General features: G+C 33.5%; 1 protein-coding gene across 2 annotated transcripts; it reads left to right on the top strand.

Annotated features, from left to right (window-relative positions):
- Positions 1-20,927, top strand: LOC126745290 (titin-like). Of its 2 annotated transcripts, none has more exons than XM_050453057.1 (11): positions 1-764; positions 5,169-5,604; positions 5,659-5,763; positions 5,817-9,654; positions 14,051-14,158; positions 14,218-14,430; positions 14,503-14,648; positions 14,707-14,902; positions 17,222-17,392; positions 18,101-18,375; positions 19,639-20,927. In XM_050453057.1, the coding sequence occupies exons 1-11, from the start codon at positions 452-454 to the stop codon at positions 19,670-19,672; spliced, it is 5,835 nt and encodes a 1,944-aa protein (XP_050309014.1). In that variant the 5' UTR covers positions 1-451; the 3' UTR covers positions 19,673-20,927. The 2 variants fall into 2 exon arrangements, with proteins under 2 accessions (XP_050309014.1, XP_050309013.1); XM_050453056.1 differs by having other exon boundaries at positions 2-764; positions 14,707-14,908.
- The last annotated feature ends 4,249 nt before the right edge of the window (positions 20,928-25,176 follow it).

The raw sequence follows: 25,176 nt of genomic DNA, 5'->3' as shown, positions 1-25,176 counted from the left end.
TTGACAGATCTCATAAATATATTGTTCATGTTGCAAGCTTCCTAACATCCTGTAAAATTTATTTGAAAATAAGTCCATCAGTGCATTGTTCCCAGGGTTAAATAAATATATTTAAACGTGTATTGAAATAGCCTATGATAAACCGAAACTTTCCGTACTAAATTAACATGACATTTCTGCTGACTTACCATGCAGTTGGATAGCTGATGAGTACTGTTTTATGGCCTCCCAATTGCTACATCAAATACATAGTAGAAATAGCATTAAAGGGATTTAAAACATCCCTAAATTGAGCCACACTAAATCGTCTCCAGGAGCTAGAAGCTGAACCAAATTGACCTACTTTATACAATTTATTTTGCAATGTTTGGTTGGTGAAACTATTATACTATTCAAATTAGTGCTACATCCATAGAACTCATTAAACAGTATGATATACTAATGCATTAACATGGAATTCTGGAAAGACAATCACAACATTGAATTTCAAGAGTTTATAGACAGCCCTAATTTATCATCCGCATCTAGAGAAGGTTCTGATTCGGAGTTAGATCGAGTAGTGCAGCCTGTAATCAATAAACAAGATTATTCTTCTGGATCCAATAGCGACCTTATTCCTAATGGTCAAGTAACTAATGATGTTGATATTAAACCTATCAAACAATTCTTGCCTCAAAGTTTTGCTAAAACATTAATAAAGATCCATTCAATTAAGACAAGCAATGAGAAAGGACAGAGTGAGAATTTTCATGAAAATGAAATGGGTAAGTACATTTAGTTAATGAAGCCCATTTGAGCTAGATATATAAACTTGAGTTATTAAATAAAAGCATTTTGTTGATCCTATCAAAGTTTACATCCTTTATTTGACCTTAATTTAGTTTGCAATCCTCTGCTTTTATTATTTTTGTTGATTTGTGAATAACTAATGAGAGACAATAAGAGAATCAATAATATATTTTTATTTTAATTGACATTAATTTAATGTATTAGCGTTTATAAAAAGTTACAATAAATAATAAAGTTCAGCAATATAATATAACAAATATAGAAATATTGCACAATTCGTAAAAACAGACAGGTCTTATTTATCTACAAGCTGAATATCATAAAACAAGTATATATGAAAACATAAATATAAATAGTTATAGATATATAAATAAACACTTATTTGTTCATAAAATAGGCCAAAAAACATTGTTAAATAATTTAATTTTAAAAATCACACAATTTTTGTTGCATGTTCTGTACTGTAGGTCTTATTTACTTCATTGTTCAGTCAATGGAATCTCATCCACTGATAATTAGATTATTTTAATTTTATGTCACTTAGTAAATTTAAATTGGCCGTTAAGAAAATTTCACTTTCCTAGATTTAAACTAATTATTATTGTAACTTTTTGATCTAGAGATTGTGACACATAAAATACATGACTCGACACCTCATAGGCCAAATGGTGTAACCCACAAAATAGCCGAAATTAAGTTAAGTACATATCTCAATTCTTCTCCGAAAAATACATTAGCTGGCCAAATGATATAACCCACAAGAAAAAGTAAATTATCAAAAAAACTGAAAAACATAAAATCTCCAAGTTTGGAGTAACCATTTTAAAGAGTGGCCAGTTGATGTATCTTCCAAGTGTAACCCTATTTCTTAAAGGATTGACCTAACATGAACAAGGCCAAATGCAGTAAGCCATATTATTCAAAAATAAGGTAAAAAAAAAAAAATGCAAAATTGTCAGGAGCCATATAACGTAACCCACACATGCTCACATGTATATTAGGGTAAGAACTCAAGGAGTGATCTGTGTTTGTTGTTTTGCTGATATTTTTAATTTTTCTAAAAAAGTGTCAGACTAATTTATAATAAAAGAGTGCATTTGTCAATAATTATCATAAGGTAAGTTGATAATAATATTATGATATTATTATAAATAGGCCAGTATTCGGATGATGCCGGTAAAATCAATTCACAGGTTGATTGAAACCTTTCTTTGTGAGTTGATTTTTTATTATCTCTAATAAAAGGCATTTAAGTTAGTATTATAATAGCACTAAAATGCATATATTAATTACTACTAATTAGTGTAAAGTTGGGTTAGGATAATAGTTGCTTGCATAGATAGTAGAGATAAATAATAGAATATTGCAAGGGAGCATAGATAGACAATTCTGATTTTAAAATAAAAAATTGAATAATATGAAATTGTTTAATTTTTTAGAGCCATAATAATATCAAGCTCTCGAAGTAAAAAAATTTTAGTCTTGCTTTAGAGCGGAATATAATAATTGAAGATGACGCCATCCAGGAGGCAACACAAAGTTTCGCTTCTTTAGTAGATTCAGATGCCAATCAAAAAGAGCAAGAAGCACATGAAAATGTTGAAGACAGTGACATAAACAAATATATTTTGCATCAGCTTACTCCAGTAGAACCATTTTACTGTATGACACCTGATCAAGAACTAACAGATATTTTGACAAACAACATAAAATCTACAAGGAAATAAAAAAGTCGTAAGAGAGAAACAAATAAAAGAAAATCCTTGCCAAAACAAAAAATGCCAACATAAATGTGCCACAATTTTTACAGATGAAAGACAGGCAATATTTAATAATTTCTACAGTTTTACAAGTGAAGAGGAACAGAAAATTTGTATGTTATCATGCGTTAAAAGGGTTCCAATAAAGCGCCGCTATGTTGCTACTGGTGAAGAAAGCCGCCGAAAATGTTCAAAGGCCTACTATTTACTTACCGCTAAATGGTGAACAGAAACAAGGGCCGCGGTAAGTTTGAACCCAAAAATAAAACTCCTAGTAACGTTTTTGATTATTTACGCCAACTTTTAACAAACCGGCTGTTCCCTCGCATTATTGTCGGGGAAAAACTACAAAACGGTACTTACCACAAGAGTTTCAAGAGTAGTTTAAAAAATGTAGCCACTTTGTATAAAATCTGTAAACAGAACTGCTCAGAAAGTCATCAACAATCGGTTAAAGAAAAATTCTTTAGAGATTTTTTTAAAAGAAAATATAATATAGGATTCCATCTTCAAAAAAGACAAATGCTCGTTGTGAGTCCCAAGCAAAAGGAGAAACCAACAATGATGCACTTCCTTTGCATTTACGAGAAAAAGAAAACTCTTATAAACTCCATCTTAAAGAACAACAACGAGCCAAAACCAATCTAAATTTTGTATGCGCTAGCTTCGACTTACAAAAAGTTCTCAATACTCCCCATGGAGACAGTATGCTCCTCTATTATTCGCGAAAATATTCCTTCTATAATGAAACGTTCCGGCACTAAAAACGTTTATTGTTTTCTTTGGGGTGAAGAGGATGGTAAGAGAGGAGCGAATGAAATTTGCACAATAATGGAGATGTATCTTCAACAAGTGGATGCTCGAAAAACTATAACGGAAGTTGCCTTGTTTTGTGACTCTTGTCCAGGGCGGAATAAAAATCACCAACTGTTAAGTTGCATTGCTTGGTTTATTAGATCTGTTTCAGTTAATATTCAACAAATATCCCTTACTTTTCTTTTACCAGGTCACACCTATATGCCTGTTGATTCTGTCCATGCTTCTATAGAAACGGCTATAAAAAGAAAGACAATTTGGGCTCCATCGGAATGGCCTACTATTATTCGTAATGCATGAAACGCAAAGCCATACGAAGTTATAAAGCTTGTATTTTCGAGTTTTAAAGACTTTAAAACATTTCAGAAAAATATTTACCCTGAATCGCTTAAGAAAACTGATTCAGGAAAACAGATTAAATTTAAAAGTATTCGAAGAGTTATGTTTGCCAAAGACTGTGATCAAATAAAACTTCTACACATTTGAGGAAACTGTAGAGCACCAGTTACTAACTGTACCAAAAAAGAATCAACTCACAAGGCACTCCAAACAAGTAAAGCCATCTCAATTATACCAAAGTAAATTTTCAGTTTCGGAACAGAAATTTAAGGATCTAGAAAACCTTGTTAAGAAGGCATTAATACCAGGGATGTACCACACCGAATATATAAATCTAAAACCCAGCTCTGATCTACCAGACGTTTTATCAGAAACTGATGAAGAAGATGAACTTAGTGATGATGAGATACCCCTTAAAGAATTACAACAACAGCTATTGCAGAAATCTACAAAAAAAAAATTAAAGTTTTTTGTGTATTTGCGCAGGTATTACCTTCATACTTAAGTAAAAAAATTATAAAATAAAAGTTTTTTATTTAGAGGACATTATTATTTTCATTACAACCAAAAAGCGTATCCCCTCCGATAAAGAGTTTATAACAGTAATGGTCTTAACTTTTTGATAAGCTTAGTTTTTTTGATAAGTTTTATTAGGATTTGCTTTAAAAAACTTTTTCTTAACAAAATTAGCAACAAAAATCTAAAATTTTACTATTAAAAATAATTATAATCAAAGATTTATTAAGTTTTTTGAACCTCCTGTAAAATATAACTTTTGTGGGTTACGCCATTTGGCCTATGAGGTGTCAATGTGATAACTTATTTTTATATAATATATTGAGAAATACCATTAATTAATAAAGATATAACAGTTATCAGTTGCAAATTTCCTTTGATCAATGGTATCCATATCAAGGATTTTCCTAATATTCTTCCTGTCCTATCATTGATATTTAAAATTCAAATGAAAGAACTCATAAAAACTTATCTTGAACTCATTTAATAATTCTATGGATCTAAGCCAACAAAAATTCACTCAATGTACTTGTAGAAGTCAGTATATTATTAATTAGGCTTACTACATATTTGAATCAGTTAGAATCTCTAGAAGATTCAAGTCTATTTTAATAACCATTCTTAGGCTGATTTAATTATATTATTGAATCAGGTCAGTCTAATCAAACCAATTCATTTTTACTGCCATTTCTATTATTTAATTTTTTTAATTAATAAGAAAGTACTATAGCAATGTATCTGTATTATTATCTCTCCCTTACTCTCTGTTTTTTTCTTGTTGGTAAACAACTTATTGCATTACTTCCCTACTAAATAGAATCTGTATAAGTGCAAACAGTGACAACATAGACTTCTTCTCTTGTTCTTTGACAGATGAGTGATTTATTAGATATAACTCATATATTATTTTTTGTGATTTCATTTACCATCAATAAATTTTTTTCTTAGTACATAGCTCAGAAGAAGAAACTCAAACCGCAATTCAGAACTTGGGAACCTTAAAAAAAATTGGATTATCCGTTGACCTTCCTCCATCTCAGGATGCTTCATTTACTTCTGATGTATCTTTCCTTACTGTTAATCAGGTACCAAGTGGATCTCCGGCGTCAACGTCGTTCATCTCTGAAGAAGATATTTTATTTAAAAAAAGAGAAATAAAATGCAAGAATATTAGGAGAAGTGAAATTTCAATTAAGAGGTCAGTATCTCCCGAGAAGAGGGAAGGTAGGCAAGATAAAAGCGAAGAGAGACATGCAGAAGAGAAAGCAAAAAAGGATAAATATCCAAAAGACTGGCTGGAGTATAAAGAAATGAAGTTAAATACGAAACGACATGCGTTGCTAAAGTCTAAGGTACTCAAAGGTTCTGAAGTCAGAAAGTTTGAGTAAGTAATTGCCTATATCAAATTAAAGGAAAAACATGATTTCTTCTTTTACAGCTTCAAGAGGTATTTCAACTTTGACAAGCCCCCACTGCAAGCAGAACACCATAGATACCAGAATACCAAAGGGAATTTTGAAATGTTGCCTTTTCAATACCTGAGGTTGGTTCACACTATGTTTTTCAATTATTTTTTCATGAAATATTTTTTTACAGGTACACTGCCGCAAAACCTCAATTAATTTACAGCACAAACCATATGCAGACTTCACCAACACCTCTTAACAGGGAACAAATTTTCGCCATAATACCAAAAGAGCGAAAATTGATCATTGAAAAGCTTTGGAAATATTCACGTGTGGAACCGTTAAGTGAACCGAAGACGGTCAGAGCTTGGTTCCCCAAAAAGTGGAAAAGCTTAGGCACCTCGGAGGCCAAACTTCTTGAAAACTCTGTTGGACTCTCCTTTTTGCAAGGATACTCGGATGATGAAGAAACTCATACTGAAGAACCTCCTCTAACCGTTGCAGATATTGCTGAAGAGCCACAACCCCTGTTGGAAAACACCCCAGACAATTTGGAAGGCATATTAACTTTAAAAAGTAAAACCATATGGGAGCCTTGCGACCAGCCTTTTACTGCAAATATTAAATCAAGATGGGATTCTGCACAAGATGGAAACCATCAAAGTGAAGACATTAACACTCCTCCACTTGTAAAACCCGAACAGAATGATAAAGAAGAGGGCGAGGTTTCAGAAAATGAATACACTCCTCAAACTCCGGAATTACCTAAGGAGCCTCCTGAAGAAGTTGTAAAAGAAGTGACTCTACCTTCAGATGATATTGATGTGGAGGAGTATGAGAGGACCAAGAAAGAGCTACTGAAGCTGGAGGAAGTGTTGAAATCTTCAAAAAGTTACTTGGAAGAGCTCCAAGCCGAAGAGAGTGAAAAACCTGCGGACAAAAAAAAGCAGAAAAAGAAGAAACGTAAAAAGTTGGCGGTAGTAAAGGTGTCCAAAGCAAAAGACTCGAAAAAGAAGTTAAAAAAGAGGAAAAAGAAAAAGGATGACTTTGTAAATTCGGAAACGGGTACTGAAGAAGAAACTTCTAAAAAGAAAAAGAGGAAGAAGCCGGAAAAACATAAGGTGGTAAAAAGCAAACCGAAAAAGAAGAGGAAAAACTCAAAATCCGACTCTGATTCCAAAGAAAAGCGAAAAAAGAAAAAGAAACAAACAACCGAAAAGAGTCGTAGACGTACAATCAGCTACGATTCCGATTTAAAAGAACATAAACCTGAAGAGGACTATGAGGATGATATTAAATTTTTCGCCGAAAGGCTCATTGCAGAACGGGAGCTTAAGGGAAAATCGAAACACAAGACCAAAGGAATCCATATTTCACTGGATGAACTGACCGTGCCAAAAACCGAAGAAAAAGCCTCTAAAAGGAAATTAAGCGAGTCGGATGAAGTTCGAAGCAAGAGTAAAGATAATGAGAGCAAGAAGGAGGAGGTAAAAGTCGACCTGCTAAAAATGAACGAGGAATATTTAAGAGAGCAAAAGAAGAAAGAGGAATACACCCCGAAAAGGAAAACTCGTGACAGTAGATCGTTATCGTTAGAAAACTGTAAAATAAAGTCAAAACCTGATAAGGAGCATATTTCGGAAGCCTTGCATAAACCTGACGAGTGTATAGAACCTGCAAAAATTGTAGAGGAAGTTCAGCCCGATTGGGCACGACTAAAAGAAAAAAGGAAGCGCACAAGAGTCGACAGTAACAATCAAGAAACTACTGAAAAAAAGGCCAAAGAGGTCGAAGAACTTTTGGATATAGTATTTCCCGAACAAATCAAGCAAGAAAAACTGCTTAGCCAAAAATCAAATTCCTGGGAAGAGTCTGATGAGGACCAGATTGAACTGGAGCAAGGTTCCTCACCCAATCTAGAGATTCCCCTTCACATCCAACATGTGCCAAGGAAAGAGATCAAAATCGAAAAGGATGTGTTTGATATTGAAGAACCACCTGGCAAAGCTAACGCCGATGAAAAGACTGTGAACCGCGAGGAACAACCAGATTTACGTTTGCACTTGCTGGAAATAAAATCGCGAAAAAGTGAAGCAATCGGACTTGACGTGAACGCGCTCACGCCAACGAAAAAGAAGAGGCGCTGGGACATACAGGTGTCGCCAGTCATTTTACCAGAATCGTCTAAAGATATTGTTACTTTAGAGGACGAGTATGAAGAGTTCATCAAAGCTGTCGCGGTGAAAAACGAGGAAGAAACCAATAATGCCAAAGTAGTAGTTGCTGATAGCAACTCAGATTCTTCGTTAACACTTCTGGAAGAATCGCCAGCAAGCAAGCCTGTTAAAGATGTCGCGTCAGTTGTTTTAGATGGGGATAAAATTGAGGTTATGTTTGAGCCTAAACCGGAGGCGGAACCTGCCCTAAAAAGTGAGAAAATTCAGCTCGTTCCTATTTCACCTTCGACATTAAAAAGCCAAGAAGTTGGGCTTGTTTCGGGACAAAATTCTTATACTGACCAAGCGACGCTTGGTCCTGTGCCATCTCCGAAGGCAGATACCCTGGTTGAAATCACAACTGTTCCAGAAGTTTTACCCATCATTTCACCACTAAAAAGCGTTCCTGTGGCTTTTAAACCGATCCCAATCCCTTCTCCTAAAGTTGAACCGCCACCGCCACCACCACCTCCATTAAAAACTGACGAATTTAAGCCTGCCCCAGTACCTTCGCCCAAATTGGAGGCCGTGTTAGAATTGAACAAACCTTTGATAAACCTCAGCTTATCGGCCAACGTGACCCAAAACATTACATTCAGTTTGGCCACCAGTATGCCCAGCATATCCGCCCCAATTACCTCAACCATCGACGTCTCCAAACCTAAAGTGGAGATTTCTACTTTGCCTACTGAGACTTACTACTTTACTCCGGAAATATTTCAACTTCCTCCACCTCCTCCCCCGCCACCAGAAGAGCCTAACGCAAAAGTGACGTTTACATCACTCGCTCTACCATCTAAAAAACTTCTGGACAACTCACAGTTGAACTTGGACGACTCCGATGGAGACGATACGAAACTGTTAGAGGAAGAAAAGAGGAAACGATTAGAGGCACTGATAGAGGATAATCAGCGGGAGACTCATAAAGAAAAAGCCCGTATGGATGCTATTATAAATAAATTACAAGAAATATCCAGAGATGGAACTCGGAGATCTAGCCCGCCTCGTAGGGCTTCGACCAGTACGCGTCGTAGAGATCCCTCTCCTAAAAGGGGCAAAAAGGGGCGCAGAGAGTCTCCGGCGAGGCGTAGGGGAGGCTCCTCTCCAAGACGAAGGTCTCCTGCTGTAAGAAATCGATCGCCGAGAAGATCGTCACCTAGAAGACGAAGCCCGGTAAGAAGAAGAAGAAGATCCTCTGCAAGAAGAAGCGTTTCCCCTAAAAGGCGACGAAGCACTTCATCTCCTAGAAAGAGACGCAGTCCTTCGCCAAAAAGGAAACGCAGTCAGTCACCTAAAAAGAGTAAACAACGTCCCGAAGTTCCTGATAAAGTGAAACACGAAGTCGCCAAAAATCCAAGAGACTTATCTCCTTTGCAGAGGAACCTACCGGATTCGACTATAAGTGACGATCAGCTGTCGCGCTTGAGTTTTCCTGGGCACGAGTTTCTAAGTAATCAGCCTCCCAAATCCCCCAAACGGGTGTCACTGGACGTACGTATAAGTCAAGTTTTGGGGCAACATAACGAGCCACGTCACCAGTGCTCTCCCAAGCCCATAAGCACCATAACGACCTCTTTTTACCATAATAACGAAAATTTTCATCAAGGGGGACCATCTTCGGCAGAAAGTCCTTCGAAGAGGAATATCCCACCTACATTGAGAACAGTAGAGAATCAGGGTATGTACAGACAAGTGGGGAATATTATGCAGATCGTGCCCATAGATCAGGAGAATATTAATGAAATTCCCATTCCGAGTTGCTCGGGGAAGAACGAAGGGTTTAGGGAGCAGTACCAGAACTTTGACAATTTGGTAAGTACGTTTTATTTTATTATTTCAGAGAAGTAGATTTATTATAACAGAGTTGTTGACAAAGTGAAACTACTAGTGACTATGAGATAAAATAATCATAATAAGATACAAATGTCACAGAGTACAGAAAGTCGTTAAGTATAAAAATGGGAAGTGGGTATAATATACATTGAAAATTCAACGACAATAAGACTTACTTATTACACAATGTAACCGAGATAGCCCAGGGATCTCGGTAACCATGAGAGATAGAAAGTTGGTAACTGAGCAGAATTTTGCAGCTTTAAGTGCTCAATAATATGCCACTTTGAAATCTAAAGGGTTTCGAGTAGTTCCCGAGATATCTGAAAAAAACCGAATTTTCGGAAAAAATTGCATATTTTCCGCTGAGTTTAATACCAAGGATATTTGAAAATAAATGACACATTTTAATGCGGTATAATATTGAGCAGCCCAAGGCGTTAAATTCTTCCCATTGAACTATTAACTACTCTCATGTGAACGGAGATTCCTGTACTGGCCCTCCTTATCTTGGACACGTTGTATAATAGAGAAGTAGACTGTTAATTCTAGATACATTAAAATATTCGTCCAGGGTGTAACAATCTTGAGATAAACATATTTTTTAATGCTCTCTCAATTCTAACAGGACAATCTATTATATGGATTACTCTATAATTTTTTTCTTCTATATTAATTTTTATTTTTTCTGTTATTAATTAGCTGTTTATGAGAGTTTGTACAATTCTGGCTATAAAAGTAAAAAATATTTATTTTTCTCAAATTATAATATCCGATTTTTTTTGGGTGCAGGTATTTGATATAAAAACAGGTTTGGTACTAAATTTTCCACAGTCGTAAGAATATGAGCGTAAATTTATTTTGGTTCAATACGAAAATTTTACTTGTGAGGTTTTTGATTTTTTTTTCGATTCCCTAGTAGTGTTCTTAGATTTGCGCTTGTATGTAAGAGGTATAAGGAAAACTATCTTAAAATATTTACTTAGGTCTCACTTATACAGGGTGAGTCATTAACCCGTTTTTTTCCAGAGTTCCGATATTGAAAATGTCATTATTGTCCCGGTGTTCCAAAATCGGAACGACCACGTCTCCCTTTCTTTTCTGAGAAGCGTGCTCTTAACTATCTTTCCGTCGCGCGGTCGTGTTAGTGTCGTTCTGGCTAGCATAAGAGAAGGTTTGATGTGCCTTTTTGCAAATTTTCCGCATTTAGTGTGCTAATTACTGATTTTTTTTTTAAAGTTCACTATATGGCGTTAAAAAAGTAAGTATAGTTTTGATAATTAATTGTTCTACTGCAAAGAATTTCAAAGTGATGTAATTCAAGATATTTTATATACCCAATACGAATAATATTGAAAGTTACTAAATGATTTGATCATTTTAGGTTGTTCCTATATTGGAACTCTGGGAACAAACGGGGACATAATTTTTTATTTTTATTGTAGGTATTACACGACCCAAGAACTAATTGATTTAGTCGAAGATGAACAGTTTTGGGCTGCAGATGTTTTTATCACACCTCAAAACGATGGAAGGGATTCTGATGATGATGAAGTTCCTTCAGCTAATGTAAATCACCTTAGTGGTCGTCAAATGCAGTCAGAAGCTTGTGCTAAAATAAAGAACATTGATGGAGTAGTTTATATTGAAGATAATGATCAGGATAAAAATATTGAGGAAATCTTCGCAATCGATTCGCAACCAGGAACTTCAGGCCATTCTATCGTAAACGATAACTCTCCTGAATTATCTATCTCAAGCTAATATAAACAGAACAAGTTTAGAAAGAAGCTAGAAAAAAGTGGAATTGAATAACTCCTTCCCACAATTTGTTTCTCCGAAAGAGCCTGGCGCAAACGTCGACATATTTCCAGATGCTGTTGCGTGCATTGAATCATTTTTTGATATGGAAATATGTAATTATTTACTAGAAATGTTTAATTTGTATGCCAGACAAAAAGGCAGCATAATTTTAGTACTGATGCAGGAGAACTAAAATGCTTTATTGGTATTTTATATTTATCCGGGCATTTACAAGTTCCAAGATGGCGTATGCTTTGGGAGGTGGCTACTGATATATACAATCCATTAGTAGCAAACGCAATGCGAAGAAATCGGTTTGAATTGTTAAAAAAATTTGCGCATTATGCTGTTAACAATGACTTAGAACAAGACAATAAATTTGCGAAGTTGCAACTACTTTTCAACATGTTGAATGACCGATTTTTGTCTTATGCTCCGCTTAACGAAAAACTGTCTATTGATGAAAGTATGGTACCATATTTCGGAAGGCATTGAGCGAAGCAGTACATAAAGGGTAAACCTCTTAGGTACGTCTATAAAATATGGTCCTTGTGTGAAAAATCTGGGTACCTAATACAATTTAATCCCTAAAATGCAAGAAAAAAAGGGTACAAGAGGCAGCTTTGATTATTCTACAGACTATCTAATTCTCAAATAACAGTTACCTTATGGAATGATAGCCGTCCTGTTCTAATTGTAAGTAGTTGCGATCCGGTGAATCCTGTTGGAGGGACCGAATGGATCAAAATATACACAACTATAGAATTGGGGTTCGTTCCAAGAAATGGTGGTGGAGTCTTTTCGCATTTTGCTTGGACTCGTGCATGCATAACGCCTGGCGGTATTACAGACTTTAACCAAATGGCAAAAAAGTGGATTTTTTAAAGTTTCGAAGAGAAGTGGTGCAGGTATATTTAAGAAAATATGGAAGGCCTATTTCAACTGGAGGACGCCTTAAAACATCAAAGCCGTTAGAGGCTCGGAACCATAATCAAATTAGGTACGATGGTTTGAATCATTGGATTATTCCAGCCACAAAACAGAATAGGTGCGCCCTATGTCACAAAAACTCGACTAAGATGTGTGAGAAATGTTACCTCAATTTACATGAGGCTTGTTTTAAAGACTATCATGTATCCACTTAATATTTATTTTATGATTTTTTAAATTAAACTTAAACTTTTGTTCATAAAAATTAAAGTTGGTTTTAATGCACCCATGTCCCAGTGTTCCAAAAATGGAACATCAATTTAAAAAATAAAAAAAATATTTAGAAACAAAAAAACAAATTTTCACAGAAAAATATAATTAGTTAATTTGATTTTTTCTAAAAATATAATTTTCAAAAGTTTTGCAAAACTCGGGCATAACAGGTAATTTTGATTTATTTAAACATGGGAAAAAACGGGTTAATATTGCACGAAAATCTAAGCGCATATTTCTTGTTGAAAATATTGAAAAAACTTCCTTTAACCCTATGTCCGAAAATGGTTCCCTGCGGAGATACAGGTCGTTGAAATTTTGATTTCATCATCAATTTTTCTTAATAATTTGAAAGTAAACGAGAATAACCACATGAAATTAGATATAAGGAGGTTTTCTAATGTGCTAAATTTACATTTATTGATAGTTTTAATGTCATTAATACAGGGCGCCACGTATTACATGTTGAGTCTTTAAATACAATAATGAAAACAACCATTTTATATATTCAATTTAGTTCTTATAAAATCAAAGATTTTTACAAGAGGGAAATACTATGAAAACATTAAAAATATTATTTTTTAAATGTTTTACTTTTATTAATATCTAGCACAATACTTAAATTAATACTCAAGTGTTACCTTATATACATAAAGGGGTATTTCTCTAGGTGCATCCATAAACGATTATTTATTATTAAAATAAGTTGTACTTAGCATACGATAATGTAATGTTAACTCTAGTTTAAATATATTTTGATTTGATTTGATAAAGGCACCCAAGAAAACAGATTGCCAAAGGTGAATGTTTATTAAATAAAATCACTGAAGTGTCGATATTTATATTGTACATTAATTATTGTACTTATATCCAAAAGACAACAATGTGCATATTTTGGAACTTCTTCAATTAATTTGCGATTTTTTACTAAAGATGCAAAATTTGGACTTATCTGCATTCAAGCATAGTTCGGTAACACACTTCAATGTCAATTTAATAAACTATTCAAATCATCCTTTAAGTCTCTTTGCATTTGTTGTAAGTCTTTCCCTATGATATAGAGCATCGAGTCGTCAACAAACTAGATAATTTTATTCGATACAAATTAGACTTTGAAAACCAGTTTGCTTAATTCCTAAGTGCTCTAATTTGTTTAACAAAATACTGCGTCAAAAGCTCTCCTGAAATCCAAAAAAAAACTGATAGTCAAATTGGTCATAGTTCTATATTTATTTGAAACTTAAGAACAGGACAGATTAATTGATCAAGACCTCAAGAAATGCAATTGCACAATCCTTTTTATTATGAAATTTCTCATTTCATATCACTACTAATATACCAATTTTAAATACACCTTTCGACATTCTAGAAGTCTCAATTTTCACATACGCAAGACCCCAGGCCCCAAATCGTTCAAGTAGGCAACGTCCTGGAGGTAGTGCCTACAGAAATAACAGGTCCCTCACTTTTACAACAGGTAAATTGATATTGTGACATAATAGAATGACTTAACCATAAAAAATATCGATTTGACAGATAAAGACGGAAATAACGGACGAAACTTGGAATGAACAGCAGGTCTCTCAGGAAAAACCGTCGGCGGAGGCATCGATGTTGCAAAAAGAAGCGGAACGAAGAGAGCAGCGAGAAAAGAGGCGACTGGAACGAGAAAAACGACGTGTTGAAAAGGAGAAGCGGCGACAAGAGAAGGAGAAAATTAAGCAAGCCCGAACCGAGGATTTGATTAGGGTAATTACGTGCGAAAACTAATTAACTGTGTAACATTTATATTTTCTTGGTTATGAAACTAACTAATTACAGAAAGCGTTGGAAGAGGAGGAAGAAGAAAACGAACGCGCCGATCTGTTGAAGAGCGATATCGTTCAGTGGCCCCCTCTACCGTTGATGCCACATAACGCGGTTAACAAGGAGGTCAGAAAGAGTATTTTGATGAATCGCGGAAACAGGTAAATATAGAATATAAAACTGAACTTTGTAACACTTTTATGTCTATTTGCTGCGTAGGTTTAATGAAATCTCGCCTATAGAGGATAAAGTTCGAAAAGTGGTACAATTCGCGGACGGCGTGAAGCCTGGTTACGGCACCTCACCGTCCGCCGGTGAGGAGTTATCGTCGCCGCCTCCTCCCAAGCGGAAACTGCCCAAAGAGAAGCGGTACAAGAAACTGAAGTTCAATAAGAAGTCTTTAAAGAAGAAAAAGGTAAAGGTCTGTAGTAGATTTCTTTTTTTATTATGTTTTATTTAGTAAATAAACAATAGATATAGAAATTGTCAGGTAATATATATGTATAATTACAAAAAATTTGAATAGAATACAAGAAACGAAGGCGTGCATGGACCATGGGATGCGGAAACTAAAAAAATGCACTTTTTAACCATTTTTTGATCTTTAAACCCATCTGAGACTGTTGACGCTTGCTATGAATTGATGCATTACTAGAGAATTCAACTACCTAGGAAAAGTGACTTTTTGGACTTTTTGGCCTTTAAACCCATGTGAGACGCATGAATCTTTGACGATTGCTATGAAATGATATTTTACGTCTCTAGAGGGTTCAACTACTTAGAAAAAGTAAAATTTTAAGATAATCCAAGGCGTGCATGGATTATGAGATGCGGTAAAAACTGAAAAACTAGAGTTTTTACTCACTTTTTGACCTTTAAACTCATCTGAGACTGATGAATCTTTGACAATCGCTATGAAATAATACTTCACGTCACTATAAGGGTTCGACTGCTTAGGAAACGTGAAAATATAGTTTCCTAGGCTAAGATTTGGATTTCTATTAAATATCTCTAATTTTATAAACTTTAATTTGATTTTTTTGAATTGGTCTTGTATTAACTTCATCATTAATTAAATTAAACCAAATGTATTTAAATTCATTTATATCCATCAATTACAATTAAATTGTATTAAAAATTACATAATTACATTTTTCTGATTTTATTAATTGTTTCTCGGTAATTTAAATTCCTCGGCTTAAACTTGGATTTTTGTTAAATCCGATTGGTTTCTCTAGATTTTATGATTTTAATTAAAATTTCTTCAATTAACGTTAAATAATATTTAGGCAACTTAAGTGAGCTTTGAATTTAAATCTAATTTCTCTAATTTTAATTACATTTTCTTGAGAATTTAATTTACTTATCTTTGGATTTCCGTTAAACTTTCCAAATTTTTCTAGTTTTGTTAAAACCTTAGTTTTCTTAGAATTGTCCTAAATTTTGTGTGAACATTAATTATATAAATATCTGTATACTAATATACAATATATATATATATAATTAATGTTAACACAAAATATATGTACTGATCCCTCCAAATAAATAAATATTCCTATAATTTTATAAAACATATTCATATATTTGATTTAGATTTTCTTAAAATTTTGGTTTCCTTGGCTTATCCTTGAAATTAATTTCCTCAGTATTTGTTTTATGTTCTGTATTAACCTTGAATTAAAATCTTTAGGTGAGCCTTGAATTTTTGTTAAATTTAATTACATTTCTATAATTTGAAGAATTTTAATTAAATTTTTTTTTGAAATTCAGTTTTCTAGGCTGATTCTTCGATTTCTGATATAATTAGATTTTCTAGACATTTGGTTTCTTTGGCTAATCCTTGGATCCTTATTAAATTCAATTAAATATTCTCAGTATTTTTGACAACTTAATAAAATTTTCTTAATTTTTTGTATTACCTGCATTAATTAATATCTTTTGTTAAATTAGCCAAGTATAATTTTTTTTAATTGACATAAACTTAAGCGTCGGGTTTATTTTAAATTTTTTGTCTTCCTGATAATAAACTCTGCTGTATCCGAAACATGTTGGGAAATATATGTAGAATAAACGAGTGGAGGAAGATTGCATGTTTTTCACGTTACCTTAACTTGAAATTAACATTGAAATCTCCACAGAAAAAAGCTGCGTCGGTTGGACTTAATAGATTTGACATTAATTGGGATCGGTACAGACAACATACAAAAAAACTAGCATCGATATCACTACACTGCAACAAACATACTCAAAGTCCTTCTCGCTGCTCTTGATAGAAAAACTTTTGATTTTTAAATTAACCCCAATACGAGCAAATATTGCCACAAGAAAAATTAATTAATAAGATTTGCTCCTTGGTACACTAGGTCTCAGTGATGCATACGACCTCGGGGACACCAATAGAATGGAGAAGTAATTCTAACTGTTCCGATGTATTTTTGATGGTTCTAATATTAATATGACAAATAGAGGTCTCTTGCAAAGGGTTTTTTTTTATTCTAAACTACTAGTAATGTCGCTCCTAACACTACTAAGTCTGTTTGCATTATATCAATTTATATCAATTGAATTTATCTGCGCACGTGACCAGATGGTACTGATAGTAGTTGCTCAGAGTCACTCGTGCTTTTTGTGTTAATAAATATTGAATTTTGTGGGACACTCTTATTGTTCTTTGACACTACTTTTACCTAATATTTTGAATTCAAATATTCATGCTGTTGCGACTTTTTTTCAGGTAAAAGTGTTAAAAAAATCGTTGGAGGAGAGTGATTCGGACGATAATTTACCGCCCCCGTCGCCGCCTCCCGGATCTCCACCGCCCCACATATTTCCGCCGAGGGTTAAACATAACGTTATCAATAACGTGCCTACTGCTTATTTGGCTTCAATTATGCAGACTGTGCAGGTAAGACTCTCTTAATTGGTAGTAAGGGAATATACAGAGTATATTAGTACAAAAACTGATTACCAATGAATTTTAAATATGTCTTATTCAAATGATTGATTTGCCAATTAATTTAATTGATTTGACATTGATTCATTGGTAAATCTAAATTTAATTGAAAATGATGATAGGTCTTAAATTTTCTAAAAGGGATTTGGGCCCTGATTTATGCACTGGACGAACCACTGACGTTTTAAATTGGCAAGGTACGCAACCAGTGTTAAAGACAATGTTTATAATATGTGTTAATGATTTAACAATATATTTGTGTAAAGCTTTTATAGTTCTTGCGCTAATGCCATCTTCACCTGTTGAGCAATTATTTTTTAAAGATGCTATGTACTTGATTACCTCATTTTCAGTTATTGGTTTTAAAAACATAGAGAATGGTATTTGATTTTTTATTATTTGGTTTACTTGGGTGTTAGGTTGAGAAATGATGCCCTCTGCCATTTTTTTCGCAATCAGTGGTGATCTGGTGTCGTAGTGTTACGAGATACTTATTGCGACTAAATCTGCATAGATTTCATGAAATTATATATTATTCGGGATTTCACCCATTTATTGTATGACTGACTTTAAATGGTAAACTTCTAACAACAACTAGAACCTCTTGGTCTGAAAAATAGATTCAAATTTTTTTAATCGTGACTTTTCGCTTATTTTCAGCAACTTCAAACACCGTCACCTTCGCAATTGAACATGTACAGGACGCAGCCGCCACCCGTGAACCTCCTGATGCCGCCCCCGCCGCTGTCTCACGTTCAAAGTCCGAACGTGCCGCCCCCGCACCTGCCGCCGCCACCTCACGTACCAACCTCACACCACCAAAGTCCCCACGGGACTCCGTTACATACTGCCCAGTCACCCCAGGGACCTTATCCCCATCATATGGGGTTACCGCCGATCCCGTCACCTGGTTTACAAGGGTCTACTGTAAAAACGTAAGTTTAACGGTTCGTTTTTTGGGCAGATTATTCGAATTGCATATTCTGGAAATAAAAGAACCCTTCGGATATGAGAACAGTTTTCCCTGCAAGGGAGTCGATATTTAAACTTTGTCCTTTGTTGAATAAATCACACTTAAGTAACAAATTATTACTCAAAACCAGGTGGGAAAGTTCAAACTCAATAAATATTCCTATTAGGTACCAGAGCATTCGGTATTTTAATTTAAAGGTAAATAAATAGATATTACTTGATTTATAACTGAGCTGCTTTTAAGTGAGTGTATAAAAAATTAAATTCTAGATACAAGCCAGAACTGAAAGAAAACTATTTCAAAAATTAAATATAAATTCAGTAATATTGGGTATTTTAGTCTAACTGACAAGTTAAATAGAAAAAGGAGAAAAAACGAAATTTGGTATATCGATGAAATTGTTATAAGAAGCATCTTTTGACATATTCAGTTGTCACTTCCTAGTTAACCGAAAGTGATTTTCTTATTTTAAATAGGACACTTTGTATATTATTATGAATTTTGATAGAAAATAATATTCTCAGAACAATGATACTGCATTTGCTACTAGGGTGTCATGAATGGGTTGAAAGTTTTAATAAAGTAATCATGGAAGAAATAGTATACATTGCATTTTATATGACTCAAATCTTTTACACGCTTATTTAAAACGTCCAAACCAGTAATTTTGAAATTTACTTTATTTTTTTTAAATAGCACAACCACTTTTAACACGTTAACTGCCACGTGAATCAAGTGTGTCTCACAGGTAGCATATTAGTTTATGCCACGTAAATCAGCCGTCATTCACAGGAAAACTATTGTAATTATGCCTGTAGCTCGCCGGTGATTCTCAGTAGCCATATAAATCAATGGTAATTTAAATAGCGTGGCCTGGCGTATAAAATGTAATGATTAGCACACGAAATTTTTGTATAAATGGCGTTAAATGCAAGGTTTTTTAATTTTTGTCGAACAAAAACAAAATATTATTTTGGAAGTGAAACAAATAAAAAATAGCTTTTGGCTCGTGGGGTAAAAAAATTGTATTGTGGCAGTTAGCGTGTTAAAATTCATTTTTTCCCAATCATTTGATAAGGTAGCAACCTATGTAAAACAATCTATACCTGAGCGTATATCAATATCAAAAACCGTTGTTGTATAACATATTTCGAATATTTTTTATCTTCATTATAAGTATATATACTTTCTACATGTATAAGACTTATATTTCCTTTTTTTTCAGGTCTCGATGGAGTTCTGATAATACCAAATGGTAATTATGGTTGACTTTGAATCGTTATAAGATTGTGTGACTATGTAAATTGTATTGTGGTATCAAACTGCTCATTGGTTGAACTGCAAAAAAAGTCTCTTTTAAGCATTCTCTGCCCAAGACAGTCATATGAAAATGGCAATCTATCAATTAATAGTAATATTGTATTGTTTTTTTTTTAAGATGAAGGTGACAAACATATAGTAATTTTTATCAACAACATAACATTACTGTAAGTTAGTTTTTAAGAATATTTTTCCTGTACAAAGAGTCTTTATCGGTAATTTTAGAGACTGAAAGCTACATATTTGTGCGTTTAAGATTTTGTATAATATAAGAACAGATAGACCTTTAAAATTGTATGAGGATTATTCTTGTTAATAAACTAAACGCTAATGAGTAATTGTATAGACAAACTTGTTATTCTTTTACGGAAAATATTCCCATGATAATTAAAATTAAGCTATGAAAACTTTCTAGTAAATTTTCCTTAAAGATTTGAAGTGTAACTGGTTAAATGTCTTTAATAAGTTATTTGATTTTAGTACACTTGTGGTGTGAAAACCTCAATACATAAGTCAATATAATTCTTGGCAGATCAAGTTTTATTATAGAACTTAAACACCTTCAAATGACGGTTTGATTTTCAAAACGGTGAAATTTGGTATGTAGGTTAACCATGAAATGGTTATATCAAATTTCTAATTAAACTCACACATAATTTTCTCAAAAGGTCAAAATTTTTGGTTAAAATCAATGAAAACATTTTTTCAGATATGTTAGTGAGAATATTAGTCTCTATATATCAACACTTTTCTTTATATGCCAGGAATAATCAAATAATACTACTTGTGAACATTATTCACAAATAGCACTATATGTCGATGACACTTATAAGATTAACCAGTGCAACGGTTAGTTTTGTTTGAATTCATAGTTTAATCTTAAAAATCATTGTGAACTTATGATTTAATTTATGAATCACGCCCAGTCTCCTAATATCTCTTTACTGAAGTTCTATGATACTTAGTTTCGAGATATGACGAGTTCTTACCTGTATATAGAACCTACTACTGGTTATCATTTATTGGATTTCGAAAACTATCGTTTGTACATAAAAGTGTTATTATGTATTTAGTTCTGATACACACTTATTGTTTTCGTGTTACGATTTTTTACGCGCTTTTAATTTGTATCGCTTTGTCTACCTACTGACAAAAAACTACTTATTTACAATTAAAGTTGGGATTTACTATGAACACTGATTTTTTTTACACCTATATTGAAATATGAAATCGGTCGTTGTGTTAAGGATGACAGATGTTTGTTTGAAAAGAAGTGGTACCAGTATCATGTAAGTAACGACGAACATAGACACTTATATGCTCCATAAAAGACAGTCTAGGGGCTTTCAATGTGAAAATTTAAAAACCTTAAAACTTCAACTTCTTATCAAGTGAAGTGAATAGTGTTTTCTCAATAGTGACCCTCAAATCACGAACAGAGCTGCCGTACTTATGTCATCTAATTTGTCGATGTCAATGTCATCTTTGAGCAAAGAAATATTCATCTTATTACACTTTTTTGGAAGTCACCATTCATAAACTTTATCAATACATCACTGTCAGTTTAAGACACAAATACTTTGATGAATCTGGATTATTGGAGTGATATTCGAGGAATGTTTCCAATCATATCCAAGGCACTTAGTAATATTAATATAATTATCTAAGCATTTTAAAGCATATACTTGGAATTTTCTGAATCTCTAATGTTTTTAAACAAAACAAAAAAGAATAAATAAACTTGATTAGGCGAGGCACTCCAGGAATATATTTGTTGATGATGCAGCTTTTTGCAGGATATTCCAGAAATATCTTAAGATTTGTAAGGTATATCCCTGGAATCATATGAATATTATTGGGATAGTGATGTAAATAAAAAACTAACCTTTCACATTTATATTTATTAAAATTTGAATTGAATCCATGGTATTTGAAAATGTTGATTTTCAGAAGCAGAACTATTTGAGGATTTTGAAGACTATTTCGGGGATGTTTTAAATATGTAGTAGTAGTATGTATAAAAATGAAAAATATATAAAGAGACGTTTATTAACTATGCCAAAAGCATTCCTTAGGATATCCCAGAATAATTTTAAAGGGTTTTCTGGAATATTTTTTGCACCTTTTGGCATACGTATAAAATAATTGTATGTTTCACCTTTAACCAGAAAGACCTGCGTGTAATAATTAATGTTAGTTTAACTTTTGCTGATCATATATTGATACAGAAGTTGAAGAAGCATATAACGTCTTGGGGTATGTTACTAGAACCATTAAGAATTTTACGCAAATGTGTATTAAGTAATTTGAAAGTCGCGTTTTACAAAATCTAGAATATGGTCTCCACAATGTGATAGTTGGGTTTATAACTGTATTTAAAGTATCCAAAGAAAGTTTTTTAAATACTGATACTTAAAAGAGTTTGGTTATTACCCAGAAAGGGACTTTGATAAATGGACTCTGCTTCATATTTTTGAGAGTTTATCTATGGAAACCAAAAGCATAAAAACATGAATCATTTTTCTTTTTATATATTTAAATTATTAGAAATGAGGTGGATTGTCCCACTATTTTATATGACCAACAAGAAATAGTTTCTACCCGGATTTCCTCGCATTTTTTTAAGCCTTCACCTATATAGAAAATGTGTTCTTCATTCTAAATCAATTCCTCTGGATCAATTAAAAATTAAAATTACTAGTAGGCTTTATAAACATCAACCTGCAATTTTACCTTGTAGAACTTGTTTATAAACTCTTGAACTTGCAAGTTGGTGAGCCTGTGATGGTGGATCACTACAGTTGCCAGATTTGATAGAACAAATCTAACTCATGGAGGTACTGTGATATTATCTACTAGCAACGACTTTTCAATGGTAACCAGGTTCGATAATTTAGTTTCTGAAAAAATATTTGAATTTTCCATTGTCTACAATAATAATTTTGATCTTTACGTTGTTTGTATTTACAGAACACCTGATGCTGACGTAAATGTTTTTTTCCAAAAATTACTAAGCTTGCTCGAGTCTCTGCCGTTAAACAGCAAACTCATTTTATGTGGCGACCTAAACATTGATTTTTCCAGTGTGTGTGCTGCTCAAGAATCTCTCCAGTCCATTTTCGACTCTTTTGGCTTAATCATGCACATTAAATCGCCTACCAGAATAACTAAAACCAGCTCTAGTACAATCGATTATGTCGTATCTTCCTTTGAGCCAGATTTCGTCGATTTTACTGTCTTAAGCTCAGGTTTCTCAGACCAAGAAGCAGTGTTAACAAAGTTTTCCATAACTAAATCTAAAAGTAAAAATGTTCCACGCAAATCAGGCCGTATTTTCTCGGATAAAAATTTTTACATTTCAGGCACCTTTGTCAATCAACTGATTGGAATATTCTCTCTGACGACGTTGATTCAGAATTCTCTAGATTTGTAAAAACGCTATCTAGTCTTTCTCACAAATCCTTTCCTTTGAGACCTCGTAAAAAGAAGCAACATAACCCCTGGTCTACCCAAGGCTTGCGTACATCTGCTAAGAACATGCTCTCATCTTAAGAAATTTTCAGACAGCGCTTTTTTTCATGAATACGTAAGACTTTACAAAAAGATTTATCAGAGAACTTTAAAAGCCGCCAAGGATATTTACTATAATAGGAGATTGGCTAAGGAAACATGGTCGATTGTTAATGCTTTGAGAAATAAGTCTTCTTTGTCGAATACTATCTCCGGTTCATCTGAGAACCTTAATGATTATTTTGTAAATGTGGCAAATAATTTAATGAGTACCATAACTCCTTCCCATGATCCACTTTCTTCATATCTTCCCATTGCAAATGAGAATTTCCACAGTTTTGTCTTTACGTCCGTAGTGTTACCAGAGCTTTGCAGTTCAATTAGGGAAATCAAAAACAAAGGCTCTTCTGGAATTGATGGACTTACTCTCAAAATGTTTTCAAATCTGCCCGAATGTACATTATGTCAACTTATTACTCTAATTAATCAGTCTTATCAAAAAGGTGTTTTTCCTAAATGCCTTAAGATAGCGATAATAATTCCACTACATAAAGGAGGAGACAAAGATCAGTCTTCCAACTATCGCCCTATCGCTCTTCTTCCCACTTTCAAAAATTATTGAAAGATTGGTTAAAAAAAGACTTGTATCATTTTTGCTAAAATATGAAATACTTACTTCAATTTGGATTTTTAAATAACCAACACCCTACAGCAACAATTTTCTGTGATTTTTCTAAAGCCTTTGATTGTGTTAATCATGACATCTTATTAAAAAAGTTGCAATATTACGGGTTCAGAGGAGCGCCTTTTGAATGGTTTAAGTCGTATCTCAATAACAGAAGTCAATCTGTGAGAAATGATTCGACTAGCCTCAAGGTTCCGTACTTGGCCCTATTTTGTTTCTTATCTTCATCAATGACATTGCTAATCTAAATATTAACGGTAAAGTCTGTCTATTTGCTGATGATACTAGTTTTACCTGGAGTAATCCGGATATTTCTACACTTCATAGAACCGTATCAAGTGATTTAACTACTATCAAATCATGGTGCGACTCCAATCTCCTTTGTCTCAACATTTCCAAAACTAAAATGTTGTCCTATAAAAATACCTTGCAATCTTTTGTATTTGGTAACGCAACAATTGACGAAATTGATTCTGTAAAGTTTTTAGGGCCAACTGTTGACAACTCGTTAAAATGGGACACACATATTGACTCTTTATGAAGAAAATTAAGAACCGCTTGTTTTGCGTTAAGATCAATTTCTAAGGAGCTTAGCGTGTCTACTTCTAGAACAGTTTATTTTGCCCATTTTGAATCGCACCTTCGATACGCCCTTCCATTCTGGGGTACATGTAGTGCAACTCAATTTGACCGTATTTTTGGACTACAAAAGAGAGCTTTACGTTATACACAGAGACTTAAATACAGAAGTCATTGCCAGCATTTATTTAAAAAATTTCAAATATTAACTCTTCCATCTTTATTCATATTTAAGTCCGTTTGTCTAATACGCAAACACGGTTCAGCATCTGATGGCCTTCCCATAGTTATCCACTTAGAAACACGGAACATGATCTATACCTGCCTACCCCTCATTCAGAATTGGTCAAAAGTTCCATATTATATAATGCAAAAAAAATGCACAATCATCTGCCATTGGAAATTAAATCCATTTTGTTTTGTTTGTATTTTTGTGTCTTTTTTGTTTTACAGCTTTGTCTACAAATTGTAACAATTTCTTGACAATAAAGCATTGATGATTTTTGATTGATGATTTTTACTTGATGATTTTTACTTAATCTTACTGTATTTTTAGATCCTTTTCAATGTGTTGTTGATCAATCATTTATAATTTATTTTGCTTTTGACCTCTATTGTTTTGCTGACAAAAAGGATTACGGCAAATAATAGATTAGATACCCACAACAG

This window comes from Anthonomus grandis, chromosome 15, assembly GCF_022605725.1.
Source record: "Anthonomus grandis grandis chromosome 15, icAntGran1.3, whole genome shotgun sequence".
NCBI classification, from domain to species: Eukaryota; Metazoa; Arthropoda; class Insecta; order Coleoptera; family Curculionidae; genus Anthonomus; species Anthonomus grandis.
The sequence above is the reverse complement of the archived record's forward strand: the minus strand, read 5'-3'. Positions and strand labels throughout refer to the sequence as shown.

Bases quoted from the DNA above. Each gene is read 5' to 3' on its own strand.
- LOC126745290 (XM_050453056.1), top strand. From the start codon at position 452: ATGGAATTCTGGAAAGACAATCACAACATTGAATTTCAAGAGTTTATA. The intron at 9,655-14,050 runs GTAAGTACGTTT...TCGACATTCTAG, and splicing joins ACCAGAACTTTGACAATTTG to AAGTCTCAATTTTCACATAC. The intron at 14,649-14,706 runs GTAAATATAGAA...TTTGCTGCGTAG, and splicing joins TTGATGAATCGCGGAAACAG to GTTTAATGAAATCTCGCCTA.